Here is a 19,502-nt window from a genome sequence, read left to right as displayed (position 1 = left end):
TACAAGGATTATATTGGGATCATTCGGACATTACAAAGAAGATTTATGTACACTACTACTCACAATAATGTGCATAAATTATTAATCACAAACTTACTTTTCTCCAACTACATGTAACATCATTTTTGTTATTCGATAAATATTCAATTATTCATCTATTTGACATTAATTCATTGCCAGAGCACTTGTTTTTATGGAAATTATTCCGATCTTAACTACAGGTAAGCTACGTAATGAATATGCGCTGTTATATCTCTATTCTTATACAGTCCTATTATCTATTCGTGTTATAATAATGTAATATTAATTTATGTATTGTAATTACCCCCGGAAACATATTTCTAGATACGTGCCTGATGCCTATTACACATTTCTTAAGAACACATTTATTGAATTTATTTTTATGAATCTTTCACGTGACTTTTGTTTTATGTCACGCTCATTAAGGGCATGCGAGACAGTCTCCGCCCGGCTTTTCTCTCCGAGTCAGTGTTGCCAACTTAGCTCTCTTGGAGCCAGATCTGGCTCTTTCGTGCACTCGCTTGTGGACTGGGGCGCCCGCCCCCGTGCCTCACTATGCCCCTTTGACAACTAACATTACTCTAGGAAGCACTTTGTAAATCTAGCTCCTTGAAAGTCAGTTTTAAATCCATTTAAGGTGAAATGTAGATCCTTTATGCGCACCAGGTTTGGCAACACTGCCAGGAGGCAAGGAGAAATGCATCGGGCATATGGGAGTATTTTTTGATTTGTTATCTTGGGAATATCAAACTTCCGATGGAATAGAAAATGATATCAACGGGAAGAAGTGATTGCCCAGCAGAAAAGTCGAAACCCCCATTTGATTAGCCGTAACTTGATGTTGAAGTTCATTCCCATAAGGAATACATGGGATTCCGAAAATTCTTATTCGTCATATTTTTTACAGGTCGTATCCAGCTTAATAATCAACTTTGAAAAACTCTTCGACCTGTCACATGTGGAGAAATTCATACTCTCTTGTATCCCCACGTTTTTCTTCAGTAGCATTGCCCATTCCGACGATATTCAAATAAATGCCCACATGGTGCGTAAAATAATTTCTTCGAATTATTCATTGGAGATCGGTAATATTTCTGTTTAACCTTTCTTTGTTGTTAAACATATTTTTACGGCAAATTGTTCGCGTAACTCACTAGGTGAGTAATTAATCTGGTATGTTGCACATTTCTAGTTGACAGTTGTCGATGCAAGATGGACAACGTTCAATTGTTGAAGTTGGAATGCTGGTCCTGAAACAGGATCATAGGGTCATCTGGGATTTGCCACTTTCTGGAAACGGACCCCTGGCGGTCAGAAACTGCTAATGAACGCTGAAGGATAGAATTTCAACTGGTTGTTGCACTGCGAGATGTGAAATAGAATGTCATGGCCTGACACAACCCCTCTTATTCCCTCACAATGTAGCCTGTAATCTAAAATTATACGTATATATATTGTACAGGGTGGAGCATTTTCGACTACCTATTTTATAATGAAGACAGAGGATTTGCTGATTACATTTACTTTCATTATTCGTTTCTAGAACAAACTTTGCACCTTTGGATTACAGAAAATGTATACATGAACAATGTGCACACAATTATTTCTTGAAAAAACACATTTCAAATGACGTCCCTGGCAGGCAACACATTGTGCAAGACGGTCTTGAAAGCTACGCATGACCCATGTTCTCTGGTGTTCGGACTGTTATTTTTGTCCCATGCGATTTATTTTGAACACTTCGAACTTCACGCCATTGTTTCCACCATTCATTGATTGTTTTTCTGTTAGGAACTCGTCCACGGCATTGTTGATCACCATTCTCCCTGCGGAATGCACGATGCAACGCTACAATTGACTTCGTCAAAACTTCCTACTCCACACAAAACATACGTTGCTGTAGAGGCCAACGCTCCATTGCTACTGAAATCCAAAGTCCCAGTGTACACGAGGCAGGAGGAAACCGCCCTCCCAATGCATTTGTTTTGCAGTGTTGCCAACCTCAAACTGTGTAGTCGAAAATGCTCCACCCTGTATTATGGGTATGTGATATTCGTAGCAACCGTCGATCTCGCCACCGAATCCCTGCATGGGAATGGCTTTTTCGCGAGTGTCCTTGCATCAACTTTATCCAACACTGGAAAATGCTTTCTTGCTGGTTAAAAATTATCTGGCGAGCAGGCACATAACCAGGGGGCTAAGAGGGTTCGAGCCCCCCGAAATCCTACAATTATCTAATGTAAATAACGTATAGTGGTAATTAATTTTACTTCCTTAGCAGGATTTAACATCTAGTATGATATACTCTTAAGAAATTCATTTTCAGGGCTTCTACCTCCCACACACATTTTCGCCTTTGGATGGCAGTTGCTCATGAGGGATACTCCCCCCCCCCCCCAATAAAATTCTGGCTATGGGCCTGCTGGCGAGTATTACAATAAAAGGGAGCTTTCTCTCCTGTCTCGTTTCGTTTCTGACCTGAGTTTATTCTAATTTCACATTTTCATAATATGAATTTTTTACTCCGTAGGTAAGGAAGTGTAATATTATATGCTGGGGATGTTTTTCAAATACCCAACAATTGAACTGAGATTTTTATTTGGTCCAGTTTCTGCTCTGGGGTAGCTGGCTGTTTGGAGGTGTTTGACAAAATGCAGCACCTCATCTTCCAGAAGACTGGGAGAAGAGTCTCCCTGTTTTATTTTTTCATTCTTGAATTTCTCGCATGGCAGAATACAAAGCCCCTTGTAGAACGGTCGCCTGCCTCTAGAGTTGAAGAAAATTAAAGTGTGGAAATAAAAATACACTAGAGAGCATTCGTATCCATTAGCTTATATAGATTGGGCTCCGTTACATTTCATCCTAGTACTTGGAATTCCCTATGAACGTAACAAGGATATTTTTTCGGGCTCAAGTTTCAATAAAAAGCCTTAGCGTTTGGAAAATATTACTGAGTTAACTACAAGGAACCTGTTACTATGTACATGAATAATGACCACTGTATCCATTTTGAAACTAACATAAATACAGTTAGATAATTTTATCGCTTGCTTTTAGTAGTGTAAAACTTTCTATCCACGATAGTAGGCTATGCATTTCGGCTTTCCTAGAAACATATTTAACACTTCTCTGGTTTCATCTTTAACTTATTGTGCACAGTCCTCTTGGTTAGCACATGAAGGATGCGTGAAAAACTACCTCCTTTCAGATATGAAGAGTTACATCATTCCGTAGACATGTGGGCAAAAAAAAATGTTGAACTGAATAAATTCTTATCGCCAGATTAGCTGGCAGCTTCCATTGTGCTTTTATTATTATTATTATTATTATTATTATTATTATTATTATTATTATTGTTGGTTTCTTCCAAACTGAAATTTGAGCCTAAATAACAAGCATTATTTTCAAGTACAGCATTGCATATCTCCAAGTCTTTTGCAAGCATCCTCAAGGCATTCATTTAACATAATGCCTGGACCCAGTGAGTTCATAACTGGCTACGCTAGTAGGTAATTATCTTAACAAAGTTTCTTTCCACATTTGTCCAGGTTTGGTTCAGAAATATCTCCTATGCACTCAAACCATTCTACTTGTAATTAACAATTGCAACTACTGTGAACGTTTCGAGTTTTTATTATGATTTGCAGATATAAAGTGCTTTATAGTCACTTGGTATAATGGTGAACGAGTGAGTAACGCTCATATCATGTTTATCTCGCTTGACAGCCTGACTCTCTTATTTGAGAGATCTATTTTAGGACATTAAATCAAGTAAAATGAACACTTTGTTGCACCTTTTCGTGATATTAGTACATTTATCCCCTTTTTACCCTCTCTTTGATGCTTCAGCACCTTTTTCCTTGCTTTCGTTTCATGTTTTGTTAAAAAAAAAAATGGACATAAAAATAAATGATTTTCACTCTTCTTGAGCAGCTACATAAAATATCATAGTCTCATTTTGTAGAGCAGAACGAGAGCTTTACAATGGTATGATATAATCATTGCAGCACCAATAGTTTCCAAGATAATGTAGTTTCTTCACATGTAAGGATATCCGGAGCTCAAAGTGTTAGCGACTTACATTCGAAAACGTAGAAATATTCAGCGTAATAACAAGTTGCTTGAAACCCAGTTAATGCCACGTTTACTTCCTAAATACTGGTTATTTTATGTAATTATTACTAATTATGCTATTCGATACAGTGTTGAATAAAGAATGTTAATGCAACTCGTTTAGAATTGAGTAAAGTCATTTTATCAGCACCTTTTTATTGCACTTTTTTAAAACAGAACCTTTTTTTTCCTCTTTGCCGACCATAATTTTGCACCTTAAAATCCTTTCCCTAGTGATAACATTTATCCACACACTAGGGTCAAAATCTACTTAAAAATGGAATATTTAAATTATTTCAGGTACTCAACAGTTCCACACATTCAGAGATAAACTTTGATTGTAGTTACATAGAAACAACCGTTTGAGTCAACAATGTGTAATTGTTATTACTTCAATGTTGTGTCCAATCTTCTCTACTAAATTAATCCATGATTGGCAATTATTATCCACAGACATAAGTAGAGAGCAGATTTATATGTAAATATATATTTATGTATGAAGCTCAAATCAGTTATAAAAGTTGTTCATAAAGTCCTGGTACCATTACAAAAAAAAAACATAGATCGGAAACTACATGCAATAGAACAATGCTGTTGATTGCAAAATGAGGTACATCTCTCCACGTTTATATGCCATACACCTCAATGTGTGCCCCTCTAGTTGCTCTCAGAACATCAAGGCGGTAATCACTTCTCTCCACACACGGCCCAGCATATTACCAGTAACAGTTAAGATACTCTCCGTCATTCTTCTTCGAAGATTAGCAACATCTGGAACTGGAGTGCGTAAACACAATCTTTGACATACCACCAGATGAAGAAATCCAAGGGTGTGATATCAGGAGAGCGCGGTGGCCAGGGAATAGGTCCATCACGGCCTATCCATTTGCCAGGGAAATGCCTATCCAGAAGACCTCGAACGTCCTTGGACCAATGAGGGGGTGCCCCATTTTGTTGAAAAAATATGGTTGGCATATAAACGTGGAGAGTTGTAGCTCATTTTGCAATCAACACCATTGTTCTATTGCATGTAGTTTACGAGCTATGTTTTCTTGTAATGGTACCGGGTGTCCATATAGGCATTAGTTTTTGTCTCATATTTTACATATTTTAGTTAATTTTGCACATTGTTTCCATATTTCAGAACATTTCTCAACTACTCCATATTCGCTACATGTCTACATGTCCCCGTGTGACCGAAAGAGCTGGGCGAATTTCTTGCGAATAACTGGCCAAGTCCGAAGTGACGTTAAACAAATGAAAGTTTACGACCTTTTTTATATCCTCCAATTGCATTAAATACAAGTTTTCTGTCATCCCAACTGTTTGCTTTTGCTATTGTAAAACACTTGAAATTCCTGTTTATTTACAATTGTTGTCAACATCGGTTCCTGGTTGTTACAAACGCTATTTTGTCAACGTTGGAAGAGTCCCAATTCAAACAGCCCACTCCTAACCCCACCCACCCTCGCTACTAGTTGCGCGCCCGACAGCAGCGTCAGAAGCAACGATTTTGTGGCATTCGGACGGAATTCGCATCTGGTTTCGGTAATAGTTACAATGCCGAAACTGTATTTTATGTAGCTCGTGTATAGTCTTCTATTATTAAAAAAGTAAATTTTTATAAGTCCATATTTAGGTGAAAATAACTAAATATGCAATTACATAGTTATCACATTTTTACTACATATAAATCCGTTCCCTGTTTAATAAAAACAATGGTCTTGTAAATCATAAATGAATTAATAATTCTAAAAACATCAAGGAAGATATAATTATATCATCATTAGCCCCCAAAGCCATTAGCATTTCATTGAACTCGGTGTCGATCAGTGGTGGCCGCTCATAACGACGATAAGAACACCGGACTGTCGTGTAAAAGTGAACAAACATTACATAAAGATATACAGCGTTCACAATTCGTTAAAGATATACAGCGTTCACAATTCGTTAAAGGTATACAGTGTTCACAATTCGTTGGTTAGTCGGTTTTGTATTCCCCACCCCCACCTTTCCGCGACAATAGTGAAATTTGCGTATTCCTTCGCGGTTAATCTTTTCGCTCTTGTTCCGTTCGCGCTTATTCCGGTGTTCAATTTTGCTGAGGCTTTTCTAGCTTTAGAAGACTGGTGATGGTGTTATGTTAAGTTGGAAAGATATTCGTAAACTAACAGTTGGGCTGAAAAGTTCATAGGCTGACTCATAGATGGCGTTACTAGAATTAAATCCATGTGATTTTTACTTAGTACTAACCTTCAAAAGATACGTGTATAAATTTCACAGCTGCCGGATAATTAGTTCGTGAGATATAGCATTGTGAGTGAAGCAGCTTTTGTTATTGTGAAAAAATGGATAAAAAAGAATTTCGTGTGTTAATAAAGCATTGCTTTTTGGCGAAAAAAAATACTGTTGAAGCCAAGGCTTGGCTTGATAAACATTATTCGGACTCTGCACCAGGAAAATCAACCGTTGAGAAGTGGTTTGCTAAATTTAAACGAGGCGAAATGATCATCGAAGACGATGCACGCAGTGGACGCCCCAAAGAGGCTGTTACCGACGAAAACATCAAAAAAGTCCACAAAATAATTTTAAATGATCGTAAAGTGAAGTTGATCGAGATAGCTGAGACTTTAAAAATATCAAAGGAACGTGTTGGACATATTGTGCATGAATATTTGAACATGCGAAAGCTGTGTGCAAAATGGGTGCCGCGCGTGCTCACAATCGATCAAAAGCAACAACGTTTTGATGATTCGGAGCAATGTTTAGCGATATTCAACCGTAATAAACACGAATTTTTCCGTCGATATATTACAATGGATGAAACATGGCTCCATAACTACACTCCAGAGTCCAATCGACAGTCAGTATTCTGGGATGCGCATGGTATTATATTCATCGATTACCTCAAAAAGGGCCAGACCATCAACAGCGATTATTACATAGCGTTGTTGGAGCGTTTAAAGGATGAAATCACGAAAAAACGGCCCCATTTGAAGAAGAAAAAAGTGCTGTTTCATCAAGACACTGCACCGTGTCACAAATCAATGAAAACGATGGCAAAATTATATGAATTAGACTACGAATTGCTTCCCCATCCACCATATTCTCCAGATCTGGCCCCCCAGTGACTTTTTCCTGTTTGCAGACCTTAAAAGAATGCTCGCTGGAAAGAAATTTAGCGCTGATGAAGAGGTAATCGCCGAAACCGAGGCGTACTATAAAAATGGCATCGAAAAATTGTATGACCGCTATAATCGTTGTATCGCCCTCAAAGGCAACTATATTGAATAATAAAATCGAATTTTGTCAAAAAAATATTTTTTACTGTGTTAGCCTACGAACTTTTCAGCCCAACTGTTATGATTTCAGAGAAGCAAGCCAGACACTATCTACATTAAGACAAGTTTACTTCAAGAAGATCCCACAAAACTCGTAGTGAAGAGATACAATCCTAAGGAAATAGGACAAATTTGAACCACTAAATTGATGTGTTATCAAAGAACGTGTTTCAGGCAGAGGCGGCGATTAGGTGGCAACGGGGGCAGTTGCCCCTCCCCCCACTTTTTGCTACTTTTACTCCTGCACTATGTTAAACCTTATATACCAAGGGAAAGTAAACTGTCCTTGCTCCCCCAATTTTGGAACCCATTCGCCGCCACTGGTTTCAAGTCACTCTATTCCACAAAAAGGTTCTTCCTTCATGGTAATGTAATGTAGACAAATTATCTCTCAATATTGTGGTGTTGTTTAATTGTTCTTAGTAGTGAAAAGTTTTGTAACTTGTCTATTGCATTAAAATATGTAAATCTAATGAACTTCAACATAAAAATAAGCATAAAAATAACCATTCACTTTTAAAAGAAAAGAAGAAACAAATAAGCTTCACAGACAATAACATCATAAATATTATATGTATGATTTTGTTAACATTTTGATAAAAAAAATGTCAAATCGTGCAACTGCAACTTGATACTAATTTTCATGTCGTATGTCAGATATTTCTAACTGATTGGCGTATCTCAACAGATTGTGAAATTACAAGCAAATAAAGCAACACATGTAACATTCAACCAAACTAGTTTATTGCAGAATCATAAGTCTTTTATGACAAATTAAAATTTCTTAGGGGTAAATAGTACTCTCACAACTAACTACCAAAGAATGTGCGAATACGTCGTTATGTCATCCGACCGATGAAACTTTTGGTGCATGATATTTGGTATTTTTCCTCTTGTTCTGGTTTATACGTTACCTTTACATAATTGTTGTAGAACGTAAAGCATTAATTAATAACTATTTTCACTAAATGTTCCTTGTAATTTCTTTCAGTGTGGAAGTTTTAACACCAATGAAACAGAATGAGGAGCACACAGAATGCCGTGACCAGAGCGGTGAGAGTCATGGTGAAGGGGGCTCAAGGTAAGTTCCTTTATTATTTTGTTTTGCAGTCGGTGTTGTATTTGAAAATTTTCTAGCGCAAGGGGGCGGGGATTATTTCAATTCCTTCCATGCATCGATCATAAATATCAATGTTTCATCCATATATTTAATGGAAACGCAATCTGTGAAACTTAGCATATTATACCCTCTGAAAATTTTGGTACTACAGCACTGGGTATAATTAACTGTCGTTTAAGAACGAGACTATGGGAATCAATAAAATAATATTATAGCATGCAATAACTTACATTTACAACATATAAGGCATGTAGTAGGTTTTCTACAGCATATCTGTGGAGTGTGGATGACATCATCAATGCACCTTTCTGTGGGTTCCTCATCCCCCTCAGCAGTTGGTACCGCAACACAAGCTTGAAGCGTATTTCTTAATTTAGCAGTTATCAAAACAAATGATTATTCATTCATTATTTTGACTTTTAGTTGTAAAGAAGACTGAATGAGTGTTTGTTACTATGAAAAATCCAGAAAAAGTATGTTCTGCGTTAAATTAAAGTGAATGAAAGAAATCCAAAGTGAACATGTTCAAATTTCTTAGCTATTGTCCAAATGTTCTGCCAGGTTACTGAATTTTTTTGGGAGGGACTTTTTAATTTCCGGGAGGGATTCCCCCCGGGCCACCCCTTGAATTCATCACTGATTAACAGTTCCTTCCAGTGCGTATTTTAGCAGGCAGTTCCTTCTTAGCCAATATCCAGGCCAATTTTTTTTATTACTTTTCTTTCACCAACTCTTTCCAACATAGTTTTATTTCTTACTTGGACCATTCTTTGCCACAGCAACATTTCCAAAACTACTAGTACTTTTCCTCACTCCTGCACCGTACAACGGTACACTTCACACAAAATACTTCATCAATCTCTTCCTTAGTTGTCTGTTCAAAGGTTCACAAAATATTTAACATAGTGGTCACCTTCCTTTTGACTTCTGCTTACAAAGCCATGTTGTCTTCAAATCTTTTACAGTGGTGGCCAAAAGTCTGGAAAATGCTTTAAGAAATCCAATTTTTGGCTTTCACATACAAATAAATGTTATACAGTGAGTCACATAATTATTCGGACACACAGTAAATTTCTAACGTTTAAGAGCGGGAAGGGAGTGAAATCTGTGTACAGCGTTGAAGTTGATTTTCGTTTAAAAAATGCCATGTTTAGCACCAAATTGGACGATAAAATGTTAAAAAACGAACATCAGCAACAATATAACGAAGGATGAATCCCTACCGTTGCAAAAATAGTGCCACAAAATTATTCGGACACACAGTAAATGTTAACGTAAGTTTGCGATACAGTGACAATTTCAATTTATGAATTGATTGATACTCTGTTCATATATATTAACTCTGGTTTCCTGTAGGTTTCTGTAGCAATTACGATCGCGTTTTGTTTAACAAAGTTCTGATATAAGAACATTTTCTATGTAGAAATGGAGCGAAGAGAAAAGGAAAGTTCATTTGAACAACGTCAGTTAGTGATATGGCACCACGCTAAGGGTAAAACTTACCGTGCAATAGCCTCAATGTTGAAAATGAAAAAAGTACAGTTGCAGATATTATTAAGCGATTTAAAGATGAATACAGGATCGAGTCCCACGGTCATACAGGGAGACCAAGAATTTTTTCCCCCAGATAAGAGACAGTAATCGTGAGGAAAATTAAAAACAAAACAAAGATGAGTGCTCCAATGGTGTGTGCTGAGGTAGCTGAGGAGTGTGGAAAGCATAGTCATCCTGAAACTATACGAAGAGTGCTCAGAAGGGCAAACTATCATGGCCGTGTAGCTAGGAGAAAGCCATTTGTAAGTAAGTCAAACAGGACAAAAAGACTGGTGTTCGCAAAGGAACACTTAGGAAAGGATCAGACATGGTGGAATCGGGTAATTTTCACTGACGAGAGTAAATTCAATATTTGTGAGTCAGATGGGAGGGTAACAGTGGCGTAAACCAAATGAGGAGCTCCGAGGGAAAAAAATTGCAAGCAACAGTGAAGCACGGGGGTGGTCACGTAATGGTTTGGGGCTGCATGTCGGCCCAAGGCGTTGGTAAATTGGCTTTCATCCAACAGACAATGGACAGGTACCGTTACCTTGACATTCTGAAGTAAAATCTAAAGATTAGTGCTGAAATGATGGGCATTCTCTGTAACTTTATGTTTTATCAAGATAATGACCCGAAGAACACTTCCCGCGTAGTACAAGAATGGTTATTGTACAACTGCCCAAAAGTGCTCCATCCTCCACCGCAGTCTCCAGACTTGAACGTCATTGAGCACCTCTGGTGTAAGTTGGAAAAAGAAGTGAGGAAAACACCTATAACCTCGAAGGCAGACCTCAAGGAGAGACTTCAACATGAATGGGCCAACATATCGCCAGTGTACACCAGAAAATTGGTAGAAAGTATGCCAAATCGTTTATACGAGGTGTTAAAAATGAAAGGGATGCCTACCAGATACTGACATTTCTGTTCGTTGCTTTTCAAGCGTGTTTTCCTGTTTCTCCTTCCATGTGTCCGAATAATTTTGTTGAACCCACAAAAAATGTTTGTTTTGTTTAATGAAAATATTTTACTAATATATTATATTAAACATAATTGAAGATAATTAACAGTGTGCTCATATTGAGTTTTATTTGTTAAATAAATATTAAACATTTATCATCGTATTATATCACGACTACGTCAGTAAATATTCAAAAACCTTATCTGTCCGAATAATTATGTGACTCACTGTATGTCCTTCTATGCTTTTGTTTTCTATTAGCCTACACATTCATACAAGTGGCAGGATATTATATAAATGGTTTCTGTAAATACGTAATATTATATTTTTCTTCTTCTGCAAAGGTTGGTTTCTCATTTGAACTATATATAATTTTATCAATGACTTCAAAGCTTATTCTGATGTAGTGAACAATATTATAAGGGTGTTATTGAGTGCATTGGGAAGTTTCTGTTGCAACGTTTTTGGCTTCACTTGTTGTTATTGTGAGCACATTGTTGCTTGATAAATACCAGTAGTTGTTTTTGCGAAACAGTGGATATCTGTGAATTGAGAAGATACAGTACAGCTGTATTCTGAACACTTGTTAGTGGGATTTGAAAATTGAAAGTGGAAGGAGAGACTTCCTTTTAGATTTTGTGTGTCTGTGTCTTTTGAACTCTTCTCGTTTATTATACAAATATAAACTAGTGCTAGTGTGTTAGCTAGTGTGTATTTTCATCACCTGCACTTGTCTTTCCGGGAATAATGTTGGCAAGAAGCAAAAAGGCATCTGAACTGAGCCCAGAGACCAGGGCCCAGATCAGCATATTGCATCAAGAGCGTAAGTCAAAATCCGAAATTGCAGCCCAAATCAAAATAGCTCTAAGTACTGTCACAAAACACTGAATAGAATTCAAGAAATCGGTTCATTCAAGTCTCGCACACGAAATGGCAGGCCACGTGTTATGTCTGATCGAACAGACACAGCAATCGTTAGATTATGCAAACAATCTATCCCAAAACTACTTCTGCTAAAATAAGATCAAACCTTCCAGAAGACATCAACAAACCGAGTTGCTGAACCATTAGACGTAGACTGTTTGATGCAGGTCTGAAATCCTACACTCTAGCAAAGAAGCCGAAACTATCACAAAAAATATCACTGATCGTATAAAATTTTGTCGTCGTTACATGGCTTGGACAGCAGAGGACTGGGAATCAGTGATGTTTTCTGATGAATTAACATTTACTCAGTTTTTCCATTACAATAAATATGTAAGACGCCACAAAAACAAAAGGTATGACCATAGTTATGTCATTCCTACTGTGGAGCAAGCAGAAAAAGTGATGGTCTGGGGTTGTATTTCCGCAAAAGGACGTGGATCACTATGGATAATGCCAAGGAACACTACCATAAATGGAGAGGTGTATCTACAGATCCTTGAACAGAAGCTTCCAGCTGTTATGGACATTCATCAGTGTACTTATTTTCAACAAGATGGAGCTACTTGAGACGGTACTAAGAAAGTGAAATCCTGGCTAACCTCGCGCGACTACCAGTTGCTCCATCCATGGCCAGGCAGTTCGCCAGATCTAAACATCATAGAAAATGCATGGTCCATCATGAAGATGAAGGTCTCGGAGAAGTCCCCAACGTCATACAATGACCTGGTACAAAAAATCAAGGAAGTATGGGTCACTGAAATTACGCCAGATTACTGTCAACGCTTGGCGCACTCTATGTCCAAACGGATATTGGAAGTGTTAAAAAACAAAGGACATGCTACAAAATACTAGAGTATGGACATTATGCTAATTTGTATTTATATTTCTTCAAGTAATCTTAATGTATACATTTTAAAAATAAAATGTAAAATTTCATCAATTGTATTAAGTGTGAGAGAATTAAAAAGTATGAATAATTGAAAATTTTGATGATTTTCCAGACTTTTGGCCACCTCTGTACATTTTGCTCTCCTTCCTCCTATTATTAACTCCCATATACTGGAAACAGTTCCTTATCAATTCTTCTAAGTAGATATTGAATAATGTAGGTGATAGACAGCACTCTTGTAATATTTATAACGAGTAAATAACAATAAAAATCGGAGGAAATATTTTTATGTAACATTTATCTGTCCTGTTTTTTAGTATGTTGAAAGTTTACTTTTGACACTACATACCGAGTGGTGGATCTTTAGTAACTGAACTTAATTGTGTGTTATTTTTTCAGTCTTTTTTAAGTTGGGAAGAGCCAGGCCCCCTTGGCCCCTCCAGAACTCCGCCTATGTACAAGACAAACGGTATTCTCGATTATGATGAACGATTTTGTGGGTGGTCTTGAGTAATGCCCCCCCCCCCTATTTAGGGAGGAGGGGCAGATCAAGTATTAGTGTTGAGTAAAGCTAAGAAAAGAGTTACTTTCGGTAGACACGATGTCGTAATTAAATACTTTGTGCGGATTACGATATGGTTTTAGGGCGCGAATGATATGATTTGGGGAGGCTGCATGACATGATTTTGTAGGGGACGCATGACCTGATTTTGGGGGGGATGGGCACCCCTGCAAGAAGAAGCTTATTTGTTGTTCCAAGTAACCCACAGGAAGATTATCGTTGAAGGATACGTGCTTATGCTGGTTGTATAACAGCAAGAAATCGTAATCATCTTTTGGAGATTGGAAATTATCGGAAAATCATTCTTTGATGTTGTGCTCATACTGTTTCTGAAATGAAAGCACAGATGACAGAATGATCCTTCCTTTTAATAGAGCAGGGGTTCCCAAACTTTTTCGTTTCACGACGCACTTAGTGTTTCAAGATTTTTCCACGGCGCCCAAGTCAGAATGTAGGCCTATCTAACACTTGCAACGCTCAATTGGTGTGATTATGTTGCTTGCGTTAAGTTTAAAAATAAACACGTATTTCAAATTCAGAAATATTTTACACATAAAAAGTACTAAATAAGCACATATTTGGAATAAGTGTAATTTCAGTGAAAATATTGGGTTGGAACATTCCACGGCGCCCCTTAAAGCCAGTTACATCACCCCAGGGCGCGAAGGTGCACACTTTGGGAACCTCTGTAATAGAGAGTTTATTAATACATAAAAGTCAGTCGTCGAGCACACAAGCTAAGACTACTAAATTTCATGAAGAACTTTAAATAATGCGTAGGCAAAGTGATCATATAAAACCTGCTTCGAATGTCATAATCTGTTTTCTTTTGAATCACTTGGCCAGGGTTATATAAAAGTTATTTCTTCGACGATCCTCATTTAAGAGTTTAGTTTTCAGGATAATCTGCTCATTAAATGCTGGCATTCTTATTTGGTTTCTGATTTGCCAATAGGCGGAACTAGACTATAATCTGAATCAACGAAACTTAAAATGGCATTGGTTTCTGTTCGATTAGATATTAAGCACAAGGGCGTCCACAGAGGAGGTGGAGATATCTATAAAGACTTAATACAATTCAAATTTTGAAATTGTTAGCGTGAAAACATGTACGAGGGGTGTCGTGAAAGACAGCATATTATGTGCCTATGCAAATTATCCTAGTGGTGGGGATGCTATATGAGAATTCTCTTAACTGGGGGAAAGCACTGCTGCCCCCCTTGAGAAAAATCCTGCGGGCATCCTTGATTAAGCAATTAACGTCCAATTATAAGTATGCATAGTATGTTGGTAAAAAAGATGATCTGCGTGCGAGGTTTAAATGAATAGATATTAATTACAGGCTACTAAATTATATTCTGGGATGCTCTTTGCAAACATTTAGAAGATTTTTAAGATTACAAACCAACTAAGTTCATCCCCTCTCTCCTCTCTAAATTCGCCGGCCCCTGTGGCAGAGTGGTTAGCACATCGCACTACGACGCCAAGGGTCCCGGGTTCGAATCCCAGCCTGGGTATGGATGTTTGTGAGTGTGCATTCATCAATTTCGTAATATTATCACTCATCCCCATCTTCGTAAATTAGCCAAAAGTGGCACTAAAAGCGAAGTAAAATAAAGCAAATCAATCAATCAATCCTCTAAGTTCATCTTAAAGATTTCTTCACGAATCTAGTCGCAGAATTATGAAAATTCGAAGTTTCGTCGTATAGAAATTAAGGAAATTTATTTTTTACTGTTCCATTACTTACGTAGATTGTGCTTTTATTGCAGCATTATAATTTGCTCAGTACCATGAAAACATAATTACCAATTAATATTGTCACATATTAAAATTATACCTTCTTCATGCTAAAGGAGAAAAATGTTTTTTAATAAATTTCAATAATCTATAATAGCATATTCATTCCTTTTAACAGTTCCACTTGTTTTGGATAAGATGATTGATTGATTTAGTTTAGTTTACTTCGCGTTTTATGTCTCTTGGCTAATTTGCAGAGATGGGGATGAGTGATGAAATGATGAATGGACATTCACAAACAAGCAAGCCCGAGCGGGATTCGAACCCGGGACCCTTGGCGTCGCAGCGCTTTGTGCTAACCACTTGGCGGATAGGGTGATGTCAGGATCACCTGTCTCCCAAGGAGAATGCCTGTGATGATTTTTGTAATGGATAAAAGCATGAATAAAGTTAGCCGCAGCCAGACAGCCCCCCTTTCCCCCAAGCGGACGGTCAAAACTATGCATATGCCTCCGGCTCCAATTTTCCATGTCTTGGAGAATTTCTCTCTCTCTCTTTTATGCCCCTAATTTTGACATTATACCTGTGTTTTGCTGTGAATTAAATGTTTAGTCCTTTTGTCTTACTTTTGAAATTATAATTCTTCAGAAGGTAGTTAAGTGGATGATTGGAGATGGTTTTGTATCTCGCTTACCCATTTTGTTATTTTTAATCCAACCAGACTTTTATCTTCTAGTTTTATTCTAGATATGCATTTCATTATATATACAGGGTGATTCAAAACTGACGTTACATCTTTGAAAGTATATAGAGATTTATTCAGATAACTTAGTCTGTTGAAGTGCCATTGCAAAGCAAAACATGTTAAGTTTTGACCCACGTAGTCCATTAGTACCGAACTGATATACCAGGAGCGCTGTCAGCATTGTTTTTGAAGATGGCTACCCGCTTATATTTTTATATATTTTTTTTTGTGGGATTTCATTAAAGATCGGGTTTTTGTACCACCTTTACCTGCTGAGACTTCGAATTAACTCCGCCGCTGCAGAAGTGACGCCTGACTTACTGGTGAAAGTCTGGAATGAAATCGACTTCAGGTGGGATGTATGCCACATTACAAATGGTAGCCACATCAACTCAACATGAATGTTGTATGACAAACTTGATGTGTTTTGCTTTGCAATGGCACCTCAACCGACTAAGTTGCAAAGTCCTTTTTGAATCACCCTGTATATTGTTAACCAATACGGACAAGCGAAAATAGTTTAACACCCATAATTTATATCGTAGTAAGGTAGTATTTGATAACTGATTGATTGATTTGTTGTTTTGATAACTGCTTGATTGATTTGATGTTTTAAGTCCACTTTATGCACAGTAAGGCTAATCGGGACTGGACCTACAGTTTAAAGTGGGATCCGAACCACTGTGCCAAGTGTCTTCACTGGGTATCGAACCCGGGACTCCTTGATTACAAGGCGAGGACGTTACCACTGTGCCATCGGGATGGCCCAGTATTTGATAACTTTCTCAGTCCATCAAATAGGGTTGTTTCCATACTCCTTGACCCCCCACCTCATGATCATTTCCTGTGCCTGCTCTAATTTTGCTTCAGTCAAAAGAACAACAAAAGTAACCTGACATCATTAAGATTTCCTGGTGAACAACTGTTACATTGACTTCTGCACCATATCGTCCACTGAGAATGTAAATGTTTTATGTCCAATTTTTCATTTTTTCAGAAGAGCCCTTTAAAGTTTGACATAACATATTTATTGAACCTTTGTCACCATTACCTGCACTTTGTATCATTGCAAAGGCTGATATGTTGAAGCCTCTCTAAAAAAAAGTAGTTGTTTGGTTAGGTATTTATGCTGTAATTAATTATTGAAATTTCAGATAGAACAATTGCACGCAACACCAGCTATGATTTTGATTGATTGATTCGATTGATTTATTTTATTTCGCGTTTTGTGCCTCTTGGCTAATTTGCGAAGATGGGGATGAGTGATGATATGATGAAAGTGATGAATGGACATTCACAAACAAACGTGCCCGAGCGGGATTCGAACCCGGGGCCCCTGGCATCGCAGCGCGATGTGCTAACCACTCAGCCACAGGGTCCGGCACCAGCTATGACTTGAGAGTGCCAGTGTCTATCTACCAGATGGAGCATTGCATTCTAGAAACGAGATGGAGATAAAACAATTCCATTATAAATTGGTCATTCGGCAGCAAAGTAAAATAAATAATTCATATTTTGGGAAATCAATCAAATATTTTGATTCCTCTATTATTCAATTTTTTTTGTCTGCTAACAACAAAAGTAGGAACCGAAGACCACTACTATTGCTAAGCATCTCCCACAAACGATTGAGGTTAGAATGCAAGTGGGTTATTTCGTATTCGGATGGCACTTGTTGGTTGCGGAAATTGGTGTATGACTTCATTGACTGTTGGAGTTCGCATTCTCGTACTGGCTCCCAAATCTGCACATGGACCAAAAAGACTCTCAATGTATCAATATTTGTTGTGAGTAGACATCAGACGATAGCAGAGATGAAAAAATTTCATCTTAAATATACCAGAGCCAAAATATATCTATTTGTTTACAATTTGGACATAAAACATTTACATTCTTGACATAGAACATTTACATTCTCAATGGGCGATATTTCGAGGGGTCAAGACTGAAACAGAAGTTCTTATTAATTACAGCATTAGTACAGATCTGAGAGTTCTGCTTTTTACAATTTGATTCAATTTACTTTTGAGAACTCTCAAATTGTTTGTAACAAATTCTGATCGCTGAAAACTATTTTGAGAACAATTTTGTGATTGAGATATTACATGAGTTGTGCAGTAGATTGCTGCAATGAGCATTTTTCGCTCGAGCAGCAAATAGTTCACATGGGCAGAGCTAGATGACATACAGAATTGATAGGTCTTCCACTCAAGTGAAAAATGCTCGAAACAGCGAAATACACTCGAACTCTCGAACCCTATTAGTACACATATTTTCGTCATTTGTCTAGGTTAGTGGGCCCTCAAATATTGATCCTGAAGTAAAAGACGAAGTGAAATTGAAAAGTATGCATGTTGAAATGCAATTCTATATATCTTACGGAGATATGTGAAAATGAAATAGATGATTATGGGCTGAAACTGCCTAGGCTGACATATATTTCTAGGATTATTTTCACAGAAAATGATTATCCTTTTCGGCAAGTGAACAATGATGTACATGTACTTGTTTCTACTGTGATACGGTATGTGTAATTGCTTATGCAGATCTGTTGTCAGCATATGTATCCATTTTGCATTTCGGTCTGTTCGTAGATATTGCATACTTTCATATGTGTTGTGTTTGAGTCTTACATAATAATATACGGAATTATGATTGAGAATTGTAATTGCATAGAGTGGTTTTCTTCCATGTATGGGTTTTACGTTGACAGTGCTGCTTATTAGGGTCTGAAATAGGGGACGTTGTCAATCACTCTACTATGAGTGCGGTATGCTCGAGCATAGCATGCTCGAGTGTTGGAGACTCAAACGAGTTTGAGCAAGTGAATGTGGTCCCATGCAGCACTTTAGTGTTCAACATGTAATGGTTTACAAGGCAAAATTCAAATATTAAATCTTTTGTTGTTATGTTATCAATTTTGGTTAGAATACATTGTATATTTAAATTAATTTTTCATATTCAATAATCATTGTTCTCTTTTTTCAGTTGGTGCCCTCTTGCTTTTAACAATAGTCTTTCATCTATGTACCGTCCATGGATATTACCGGGAAGGTTTCTTCAATGGGACGTCATCAGTTCGTCTATCACAGCCAATATCTCTATATGGTCATACGGGATTGAGTTTTAGAACTTGTGTTGGTGGTGAGTTACTATCACAAGGAAATAATGACTATTCAGTTACATTGGAAGTGAATAGTGATGGACTTTTGTTCATAGTGGTAGTGGGTGTGCGGAGGTACGAGAATCGGATTGATGCTCATTTAATAGATAATGAGTGGTACAATGTGAATGTAGTGTATACAATGGGTGTTTTAACTTTAGCAGTGAATGGACAGCAGGAAATGATTGCCAACACTACCTACAATACAGGAATATTCGCTGACTTCAATAATTCCAGTCCCGTGCTTACTGTTGGGAATGGATTCAAAGGTTGCATTTTGGAAGGACCTGGAGTGGTTTTCAACTCATCAGTTATTCAGTCATACAATGTGTTGTGGGGACCGTGCCCTTTGAACGAAAGCAGCTGTAAGTATGAAGTTCTTAACAT

At 37.5% G+C, this 19,502-nt stretch overlaps 1 protein-coding gene across 1 annotated transcript in view; it reads left to right on the top strand.

The window, feature by feature from the left end:
• Nucleotides 1-19,502, top strand: part of LOC145977860 (protein crumbs-like) — a 147,118-nt gene that overhangs the window by 105,838 nt on the left and 21,778 nt on the right. Inside the window, exons 2-3 of the mRNA XM_083110184.1 lie at nucleotides 8,467-8,556; nucleotides 18,941-19,480. Coding sequence (XP_082966310.1) covers nucleotides 8,496-8,556; nucleotides 18,941-19,480 — 601 coding nt within the window. The 5' untranslated portion in view covers nucleotides 8,467-8,495. The remainder of the gene's footprint in view (nucleotides 1-8,466; nucleotides 8,557-18,940; nucleotides 19,481-19,502) is intronic.

The sequence above is a fragment of the Lepisma saccharinum genome, chromosome 23, assembly GCF_977018435.1.
Source record: "Lepisma saccharinum chromosome 23, izLepSacc3.1, whole genome shotgun sequence".
Taxonomy (NCBI): Eukaryota; Metazoa; Arthropoda; class Insecta; order Zygentoma; family Lepismatidae; genus Lepisma; species Lepisma saccharinum.
The sequence above is the reverse complement of the archived record's forward strand: the minus strand, read 5'-3'. Positions and strand labels throughout refer to the sequence as shown.